At 53.8% G+C, this 12,168-nt stretch overlaps 1 protein-coding gene across 1 annotated transcript in view; it reads right to left on the bottom strand.

Annotated features, from left to right (window-relative positions):
• Window positions 1–891: 891 nt before the first annotated feature.
• Window positions 892–12,168, bottom strand: part of LOC131928350 (GTP-binding protein REM 1) — a 28,282-nt gene continuing 17,005 nt past the window's right edge. Inside the window, exons 5-8 of the mRNA XM_059284352.1 lie at window positions 10,534–10,631; window positions 2,426–2,511; window positions 1,763–1,949; window positions 892–1,537 (exon numbers count right to left, since the gene is read on the bottom strand). Of these exons, the coding sequence (XP_059140335.1) occupies window positions 1,281–1,537; window positions 1,763–1,949; window positions 2,426–2,511; window positions 10,534–10,631 (628 nt within the window). The 3' untranslated portion in view covers window positions 892–1,280. The remainder of the gene's footprint in view (window positions 1,538–1,762; window positions 1,950–2,425; window positions 2,512–10,533; window positions 10,632–12,168) is intronic.

Genomic DNA, 12,168 nt, shown 5'->3' with positions numbered 1-12,168 from the left:
CAATTGTCAACATACACGATGGTATGTCCAGTTGTTTCAACATACACGATGGTATGTCCAGTTGTTTCAACATATACGATGGTATGTTCATACACGATGGTATGTCCAGTTGTTTCAACATACACGATGGTATGTCCAGTTGTTTCAACATACAGGATGGTATGTCCAGTTGTTTCAACACACAGGATGGTATGTCCAAACATACACGATGGTATGTCCAAACAAACACGATGGTATGTCCTCAGTCTATAGCCACCCAACAAACGAGCTTCACCGAGTAGCACCACATAACGTCAGCTGTGTGTTTCACTGAAGAAAACAAACTAATTAGTGAGCTCATCTTGTTAATTAGTTTCCGTCCATATCATTGATTGAATGCTGATGCTGAGTTGATTAATTTAACGACTGTTGAAACTTTTGATACAAACGTGAATGTTGAAACATGTCAATGTTGATACAAACGTGAATGTTGAAACATGTGAATGTTGATACAAACGTGAATGTTGAAACATGTGAATGTTGATACAAACGTGAATGTTGAAACATGTCAATGTTGATACAAACGTGAATGTTGAAACAAGTGAATGTTGATACAAACGTGAATGTTGAAACATGTGAATGTTGATACAAACGTGAATGTTGAAACATGTCAATGTTGATACAAACGTGAATGTTCCTATCACGTGACTAGTGATAGAAGAATGGACCATCCAACAAATATTTCAAAAGTCTCTTTCTGTGTTGGCTAGTCTCTAGTAGTCGCGGCCATTTTGTAGTAAAACAGTTGGGCCATCTGCTAGTAGAGGGGCCATCTGCTAGTACAGGGGCCATCTGCTAATCCACTGGTTTAGGCCATCGCCCAACTATTTGGCCATCTTGTAGTAGAGGGGCCATCTGCTAATCTACTAGTTTAGGCCATCGCCCAACTATTTGGCCATCTGCTAGTACAAGAGTTGGGCCATCTGCTAATCCACTAGTTTAGGCCATCGTCCAACTATTTGGCCATCTGCTAGTAGAGGGGCCATCTGCTAATCCACTAGTTTAGGCCATCGCTAGTACAGGGGCCATCTGCTAGTGCTAGTAAAACAGTTGGGCCATCTGCTAATCCACTAGTTTAGGCCATCGTCCAACTATTTGGCCATCTGCTAGTACAAGAGTTGGGCCATCTGTTAATCCACTAGTTTAGGACATCGCCCAACTATTTGGCCATGAGCTAGTCTAAGCTGTCGGCTAGTGGTCCAGCTGTGTGATGACGTCATCCACTGAGCAGGCTGACGTCATCACTTCATGAAGATTCCCTCACACGATGCCGAGGTCTTGACGGCCCTCTTGAAAAGTTTGTTGAAGAACGAGACTGGGGACGGGGTGCGGCTCCTGGACTTGCTCGCTGGTGGAGGCATGAGGGCGGCCCCGGGGGGGAGCAGCTGATGACGTATCTGCTTGAGGGTCCCAGCCACCAGCTCGTCGATGTGGTGGTTCAAGGCCGCGGACGTCTCGAGATACTTGAGGTCAAAGGTCGTGGACACGTCCTTGGCCTCTGTGGATTGACACAAGGGGTTAGCGGGTCACGTGACATGTGGGTATCAGTCACAGACTTGCGTCACAGACTTGCGTCACAGACTTGCGTCACATAACAGTCACATACAGGAGTCACAGAGTCACAATGTAACGGATACGTGTCACATTGATAGAGCAAAAGCTCAAATGTCAGGTTGAAATGTCAGGTTGAAATGTCAGGTTCAAATGGCATGTTGTCTGGTACCGTCAATGGCCACTTGTCTCTTGCGGACCAGGTCCGCCTTGTTGCCCACTAGGATGATGGCCCGGTCAGTGCCCACATTGACCCTCAGCTGGCGGGCCAGGTCGCGGGCCACAATGAAGGAGTTGCGGTCCACGATAGAGAACACGACGATGTAGGCGTCCACATTGATGTCATCCATTTGGTACGCCTGGGGAATACATGACATTTGGTGGATATGGGGAATACATGACATTTGGTGAATGTGGGGAATACATGACATTTGGTGGATATGGGGAATACATGACATTTGGTGGATATGGGGAATACATGACATTTGGTGGATGTAGGGAATACATGACATTTGGTGGATATGGGAAATACATGACATTTGGTGGATGTTGGGAATACAAGACATTTGATGGGTGTGAGGAATACATGACATTTGGTGGATATGGGGAATACATGACATTTGGTGGATGTTGGGAATACATGACATTTTGTGGATGTGGTGAATACATGACATTTGGTGAATGTGGGGAATACATGACATTAGATGGATGTGTGGAATACATGACATTTGGTGGATGTGTGGAATACATGACATTAGATGGATGTGTGGAATACATGACATTTTGTAAAGGTGACATATGTCTGACGTGTGGACCACGCAGACGACGGACTCACGTCTGCGCCGTCGATGAAGGCCATGACCGACTCCTCCCCGTCCAGCAGAACTGGAACAACAGTCGTCTGCGTCAGCTCGCCATCTGCTGCAGAGGTCAAAAGTCACGGTGTCAAGGTTAACGTCTAAAGGTCAGCAAGATGATTTATAGTTGGTCAGGTCATACGGTCGTAAGGTCGAAAGGTCCTATGCAACCTGTGTTTATGTAGGTTGCTAGGCGACGATGTATCACGTGCTTTAATTGGGTTCGGGGGTTAGGGAGAGGTCAGTGACTGTCCTGTACATTAGGGACAGAGTGGACAAGAGGGAGAGTCACGTGATCTAAAGCCCACCAATCAGCAAGTAGTGAGACTTGGAGTGGGGGGGGGGGGAGGGGACCAGTGTACCCTCTAGCACCAATTAAACCCAACAATTTTTTGTGACCATTAGGACATAGGGGACATATAGGACATGGGGGACATATAGGACATGGGGGACATATAGGACATGGGGGACATATAGGACATGGGGGACATATAGGACATGGGGGACATATAGGACATGATATACAACAGGGCCGATGACATTAACATATGACATTAACATCTGACAACATGACATTTAACATATCCCCTCTAGTAGTGCTGTTTTAAAAATTGGAGCAGAAATATATCAAAATTTAATTAGCAGACAAGTCTCTAGTTTCTATTTATAGCCTTTAATAACAGTCTATTTTTGACAGCAAAACAGCGTCTATTTTCTACGGCTTTTGCCATTTATAGCTTACGGGAAAATACTTTGTTCAAATTGCGTGTTAGGCCGCAGCGTTGAGGGGGATAACTCATGTTAACCCACTAGACTAAGGGGAGGAACTCTGCCAGTTGTAATTACATGGCTAAATCACCACGGGACAACGGAGGAAAAATAATTAAAAACTGAAAATCAAAACACTGTAGAAACTTCATTAGAGAATTTTTGGTGTTTGTGAAAGTAAACATGTGCAGCTAGTTGACACACCACACACCACACACCCACATAAACATACAGGCTGAGGGCTGGTTTTGTGGATGTGGGGTTGGTTTTGTGGTTCTGGGGTTGGTTTTGTGGATATGGGGTTGGCTTTTCGCTAGAAATCAACGGTTATATTAATGTTTGCATGTTATGACGTCATTGGTTAAGTTAATGTTTGCATGTTATGACGTCATTATCTTCTGGTTCCTGAACTCTAACCCTGCAGGACAAACATCTGGCGCGTCTGTTTCATCACATGACCCAACCAGACCCAGGACATGACCCAACCAGACCCAGGACATGACCCAACCAGACCCAGGACATGACCCAACCAGACCCAGGACATGACCCAACCAGACCCAGGACATGACCCAACCAGACCCAGGACATGACCCAACCAGACCCAGGACATGACCCAACCAGACCCAGGACATGACCCAACCAGACCCAGGACATGACCCAACCAGACCCAGGACATGACCCAACCAGACCCAGGACATGACCCAACCAGACCCAGGACATGACCCAGGACATGACCCCACCAGACCCAGGATATGACCCAACCAGACCCAGGACATGACCCAGGACATGACCCAGGACATGACCCAGTACATGACCCAACCAGACCCAGGCCCAGACCCAGGACATGACCCAACCAGACCCAGGACATGACCCAGGACATGACCCAGGACATGACCCAACCAGACCCAGGACATGACCCAGGACATGACCCAGGACATGACCCAACCAGACCCAGGACATGACCCAACCAGACCCAGGACATGACCCAACCAGACCCAGGACATGACCCAGGACATGAACCAACCAGACCCAGGACATGACCCAACCAGACCCAGGACATGACCCAACCAGACCCAACCAGACCCAGGACATGACCCAACCAGACCCAGGACATGACCCAGGACATGACCCAACCAGACCCAGGACACGACCCCAACCAGACCCAGGACATGACCCAACCAGACCCAGGACATGACCCAGGACATGACCCAACCAGACCCAGGACATGACCCAACCAGACCCAGGACATGACCCAACCAGACCCAGGACATGACCCAACCAGACCCAGGACATGACCCAACCAGACCCAACCAGACCCAGGACATGACCCAACCAGACCCAGGACATGACCCAGTACATGACCCAACCAGACCCAGGACATGACCCAGTACATGACCCAACCAGACCCAGGACACGACCCAACCAGACCCAGGACATGACCCAACCAGACCCAGGACATGACCCCAACCAGACCCAGGACATGACCCAACCAGACCCAGGACATGACCCAGTACATGACCCAACCAGACCCAGGACATGACCCAACCAGACCCAGGACATGACCCAACCAGACCCAGGACATGACCCAACCAGACCCAGGACATGACCCAACCAGACCCAGGACATGACCCAACCAGACCCAACCAGACCCAGGACATGACCCAGTACATGACCCAACCAGACCCAGGACATGACCCAACCAGACCCAGGACATGACCCAACCAGACCCAGGACATGACCCAACCAGACCCAGGACATAACCCAACCAGACCCAGGACATGACCCAACCAGACCCAGGACATGACCCAACCAGACCCAGGACATGACCCAACCAGACCCAGGACACGACCCCAACCAGACCCAGGACATGACCCAACCAGACCCAGGACATGACCCAACCAGACCCAGGACATGACCCAACCAGACCCAGGACATGACCCCAACCAGACCCAGGACACGACCCCAACCAGACCCAGGACATGACCCAACCAGACCCAGGACATGACCCAACCAGACCCAACCAGACCCAGGACATGACCCAACCAGACCCAGGACATGACCCAACCAGACCCAGGACATGACCCAACCAGACCCAGGACATGACCCAACCAGACCCAGGACATGACCCAACCAGACCCAGGACATGACCCAACCAGACCCAACCAGACCCAGGACATGACCCAACCAGACCCAGGACATGACCCAACCAGACCCAAGACATGACCCAACCAGACCCAGGACATGACCCAGGACATGACCCCACCAGACCCAAGACATGACCCAACCAGACCCAGGACATGACCCAACCAGACCCAGGACATGACCCAACCAGACCCAGGACATGACCCAACCAGACCCAGGACATGACCCAACCAGACCCAGGACATGACCCAACCAGACCCAGGACATGACCCAACCAGACCCAGGACATGACCCAACCAGACCCAGGACATGACCCAACCAGACCCAGGACATGACCTAACCAGACCCAGGACATGACCCAACCAGACCCAGGACATGACCCAACCAGACCCAGGACATGACCCAACCAGACCCAGGACATGACCCAACCAGACCCAGGACATGACCCAACCAGACCCAGGACATGACCCAACCAGACCCAGGACATGACCCAACCAGACCCAGGACATGACCCAACCAGACCCAGGACATGACCCAACCAGACCCAGGACATGACCCAACCAGACCCAGGACATGACCCAACCAGACCCAGGACATGACCCAGGACATGACCCAACCAGACCCAGGACATGACCCAACCAGACCCAGGACATGACCCAACCAGACCCAGGACATGACCCAACCAGACCCAACCAGACCCAGGACATGACCCAACCAGACCCAGGACATGACCCAACCAGACCCAGGACATGACCCAACCAGACCCAGGACATGACCCAACCAGACCCAGGACATGACCCAACCAGACCCAGGACATGACCCAACCAGACCCAGGACATGACCAACCAGACCCAGGACATGACCCAACCAGACCCAGGACATGACCCAACCAGACCCAGGACATGACCCAACCAGACCCAGGACATGACCCAACCAGACCCAGGACATGACCCAACCAGACCCAGGACATGACCTAACCAGACCCAGGACATGACCCAACCAGACCCAGGACATGACCCAACCAGACCCAGGACATGACCCAACCAGACCCAGGACATGACCCAACCAGACCCAGGACATGACCCAACCAGACCCAGGACATGACCCAACCAGACCCAGGACATGACCCAACCAGACCCAGGACATGACCCAACCAGACCCAGGACATGACCCAACCAGACCCAGGACATGACCCAACCAGACCCAGGACATGACCCAACCAGACCCAGGACATGACCTAACCAGACCCAGGACATGACCCAACCAGACCCAGGACATGACCCAACCAGACCCAGGACATGACCCAACCAGACCCAGGACATGACCCAACCAGACCCAGGACATGACCTAACCAGACCCAGGACATGACACAACCAGACCCAGGACATGACCCAACCAGACCCAGGACATGACCTAACCAGACCCAGGACATGACCCAACCAGACCCAGGACATGACCCAACCAGACCCAGGACATGACCCAACCAGACCCAGGACATGACCCAACCAGACCCAGGACATGACCTAACCAGACCCAGGACATGACACAACCAGATCCAGGACATGACCCAACCAGACCCAGGACATGACCCAACCAGACCCAGGACATGACCCAACCAGACCCAGGACATGACCCAACCAGACCCAACCAGACCCAGGACATGACCCAACCAGACCCAGGACATGACCCAACCAGACCCAAGACATGACCCAACCAGACCCAGGACATGACCCAGGACATGACCCCACCAGACCCAAGACATGACCCAACCAGACCCAGGACATGACCCAACCAGACCCAGGACATGACCCAACCAGACCCAGGACATGACCCAACCAGACCCAGGACATGACCCAACCAGACCCAGGACATGACCCAACCAGACCCAGGACATGACCCAACCAGACCCAGGACATGACCCAACCAGACCCAGGACATGACCCAACCAGACCCAGGACATGACCCAACCAGACCCAGGACATGACCCAACCAGACCCAGGACATGACCCAACCAGACCCAGGACATGACCCAACCAGACCCAGGACATGACCTAACCAGACCCAGGACATGACCCAACCAGACCCAGGACATGACCCAACCAGACCCAGGACATGACCCAACCAGACCCAGGACATGACCCAACCAGACCCAGGACATGACCCAACCAGACCCAGGACATGACCCAACCAGACCCAGGACATGACCCAACCAGACCCAGGACATGACCCAACCAGACCCAGGACATGACCCAACCAGACCCAGGACATGACCCAACCAGACCCAGGACATGACCCAACCAGACCCAGGACATGACCCAACCAGACCCAGGACATGACCCAACCAGACCCAGGACATGACCCAGGACATGACCCCACCAGACCCAGGATATGACCCAACCAGACCCAGGACATGACCCAGGACATGACCCAGGACATGACCCAGTACATGACCCAACCAGACCCAGACCCAGGACATGACCCAACCAGACCCAGGACATGACCCAGGACATGACCCAGGACATGACCCAACCAGACCCAGGACATGACCCAGGACATGACCCAGGACATGACCCAACCAGACCCAGGACATGACCCAACCAGACCCAGGACATGACCCAACCAGACCCAGGACATGACCCAGGACATGAACCAACCAGACCCAGGACATGACCCAACCAGACCCAGGACATGACCCAACCAGACCCAACCAGACCCAGGACATGACCCAACCAGACCCAGGACATGACCCAGGACATGACCCAACCAGACCCAGGACACGACCCCAACCAGACCCAGGACATGACCCAACCAGACCCAGGACATGACCCAGGACATGACCCAACCAGACCCAGGACATGACCCAACCAGACCCAGGACATGACCAAACCAGACCCAACCAGACCCAGGACATGACCCAACCAGACCCAGGACATGACCCAGTACATGACCCAACCAGACCCAGGACATGACCCAGTACATGACCCAACCAGACCCAGGACACGACCCAACCAGACCCAGGACATGACCCAACCAGACCCAGGACATGACCCCAACCAGACCCAGGACATGACCCAACCAGACCCAGGACATGACCCAGTACATGACCCAACCAGACCCAGGACATGACCCAACCAGACCCAGGACATGACCCAACCAGACCCAGGACATGACCCAACCAGACCCAGGACATGACCCAACCAGACCCAGGACATGACCCAACCAGACCCAACCAGACCCAGGACATGACCCAGTACATGACCCAACCAGACCCAGGACATGACCCAACCAGACCCAGGACATGACCCAACCAGACCCAGGACATGACCCAACCAGACCCAGGACATGACCCAACCAGACCCAGGACATGACCCAACCAGACCCAGGACATGACCCAACCAGACCCAGGACATGACCCAACCAGACCCAGGACACGACCCCAACCAGACCCAGGACATGACCCAACCAGACCCAGGACATGACCCAACCAGACCCAGGACATGACCCAACCAGACCCAGGACATGACCCCAACCAGACCCAGGACACGACCCCAACCAGACCCAGGACATGACCCAACCAGACCCAGGACATGACCCAACCAGACCCAACCAGACCCAGGACATGACCCAACCAGACCCAGGACATGACCCAACCAGACCCAGGACATGACCCAACCAGACCCAGGACATGACCCAACCAGACCCAGGACATGACCCAACCAGACCCAGGACATGACCCAACCAGACCCAACCAGACCCAGGACATGACCCAACCAGACCCAGGACATGACCCAACCAGACCCAAGACATGACCCAACCAGACCCAGGACATGACCCAGGACATGACCCCACCAGACCCAAGACATGACCCAACCAGACCCAGGACATGACCCAACCAGACCCAGGACATGACCCAACCAGACCCAGGACATGACCCAACCAGACCCAGGACATGACCCAACCAGACCCAGGACATGACCCAACCAGACCCAGGACATGACCCAACCAGACCCAGGACATGACCCAACCAGACCCAGGACATGACCCAACCAGACCCAGGACATGACCTAACCAGACCCAGGACATGACCCAACCAGACCCAGGACATGACCCAACCAGACCCAGGACATGACCCAACCAGACCCAGGACATGACCCAACCAGACCCAGGACATGACCCAACCAGACCCAGGACATGACCCAACCAGACCCAGGACATGACCCAACCAGACCCAGGACATGACCCAACCAGACCCAGGACATGACCCAACCAGACCCAGGACATGACCCAGGACATGACCCAACCAGACCCAGGACATGACCTAACCAGACCCAGGACATGACACAACCAGACCCAGGACATGACCCAACCAGACCCAGGACATGACCTAACCAGACCCAGGACATGACCCAACCAGACCCAGGACATGACCCAACCAGACCCAGGACATGACCCAACCAGACCCAGGACATGACCCAACCAGACCCAGGACATGACCTAACCAGACCCAGGACATGACACAACCAGATCCAGGACATGACCCAACCAGACCCAGGACATGACCCAACCAGACCCAGGACATGACCCAACCAGACCCAGGACATGACCCAACCAGACCCAACCAGACCCAGGACATGACCCAACCAGACCCAGGACATGACCCAACCAGACCCAAGACATGACCCAACCAGACCCAGGACATGACCCAGGACATGACCCCACCAGACCCAAGACATGACCTAACCAGACCCAGGACATGACCCAACCAGACCCAGGACATGACCCAACCAGACCCAGGACATGACCCAACCAGACCCAGGACATGACCCAACCAGACCCAGGACATGACCTAACCAGACCCAGGACATGACACAACCAGACCCAGGACATGACCCAACCAGACCCAGGACATGACCCAACCAGACCCAGGACATGACCCAACCAGACCCAGGACATGACCCAACCAGACCCAGGACATGACCCAACCAGACCCAGGACATGACCCAACCAGACCCAACCAGACCCAGGACATGACCCAACCAGACCCAGGACACGACCCCAACCAGACCCAGGACATGACACAACCAGACCCAGGACATGACCCAACCAGACCCAGGACATGACCCAACCTGAAGGTACAGACAGGTTATAGACCAGACGCTGACCTTGACCTACTTACCTGCCGTCAGGTTGTCGTAAGTGCCCAGGTACTCCGAGCTGCTGAACTGCCGCGTGAGCGCTGTTTTGCCGACACCTTCGTCGCCCTGAATGACGACCCTGTGGGTCAAGGTCATCATTAGAACCAGTCGTGAGAGCACCAAGACACTAAATAAGCAGAACTCAATGTGACGTGTGACAGTCAATATGTGACGTGTAATAGTCAACATTTGACTGTGAAAGTCATGTGGGACAGTCAACATTTGACGTGTGACAGTCAATATGTGACGTGTGACAGTCAACATTTGACCTGTGACAGTCAACTTTTGACGTGTGTATTTGACCAAGTGTTTGAGATCTGGCAACGTCCTGGCTTTCTGTAGATGTCAACCTGACAATCCGGAACTTGTTAGAGCACAGGGGGGACATTTGAACTTGCTAGAGGACATGGGGGGACATTGGAACTTGCTAGAGGACAGGGGGGGACATTGGAACTTGCTAGAGGACATGGGGGGACATTGGAACTTGCTAGAGGACAGGGGGGACATTGGAACTTGCTAGAGGACATGGGGGGACATTGGAACTTGCTAGAGGACAGGGGGGGACATTGGAACTTGCTAGAGGACATGGGGGGACATTGGAACTTGCTAGAGGACAGGCGGGACATGGGAACTTGCTAGAGGACAGGGGGGGGACATTGGAACTTGCTAGAGGACAGGGGGGGACATTGGAACTTGCTAGAGGACATGGGGGGACATTGGAACTTGCTAGAGGACAGGGGGGGACATTGGAACTTGCTAGAGGACATGGGGGGACATTGGAACTTGCTAGAGGACAGGGGGGGACATTGGAACTTGCTAGAGCACAGGGGGGACATTAGAACTTGCTAGAGGACAGGCGGGACATGGGAACTTGCTAGAGGACAGGGGGGACATTGGAACTTGCTAGAGGGTATGGGGGGACATTGGAACTTGCTAAAGGACCGGGGGGACATTGGAACTTGCTAGAGGACAGGCGGGACATGGGAACTTGCTAGAGGACAGGGGGGACATTGGAACTTGCTAGAGGGTATGGGGGGACATTGGAACTTGCTAGAGGACAGGGGGACATTGGAACTTGCCAGAGGACAGGCGGGACATTGGAACTTGCTAGAAGACAGGGGACATGGGAACTTGCTAGAGGACAGGCGGGACATGGGAACTTGCTAGAGGACAGGGGGGACATTGGAACTTGCTAGAAGACAGGGGACATGGGAACTTGCTAGAGGACAGGGGGATGCCCAATGTAATGTGTAAGGCAGGACTGAGCAGTTGAGAGAGCCATGTAATGTGTAAGCAATTGATTTTTTGATCTACGGTACAACCTGCTCATCAGTGTAACACGACGCTAGGCCGAGAATAGAATTCACACGTCCGACATTAGGGGAGGGTGGGGATGAGGGGGAGGGTGGGGAGGGGTTCAGGGGGAGGGTGGGGATGAGGGGGAGGATGGGGATGAGGGGGAGGGAATGAGCAGGAGGGTGGGGAGGGGATAAGCGGGGGGAAGGTCAGTCGCGTAGGATTCACAGACCAACTGGACAAACACACGCACACACACACACGCGCCATCTAACACACAGACGCTCCATTGAAATTAACGTATTTGAGGAATCCTTTTC

The sequence above is a fragment of the Physella acuta genome, unplaced genomic scaffold (genome assembly GCF_028476545.2).
Source record: "Physella acuta isolate Inbredline_101_S28 unplaced genomic scaffold, ASM2847654v3 ptg001487l, whole genome shotgun sequence".
In the NCBI taxonomy this organism is placed as follows: Eukaryota; Metazoa; Mollusca; class Gastropoda; family Physidae; genus Physella; species Physella acuta.
This window is presented reverse-complemented; position numbering and strand designations above follow the sequence as displayed.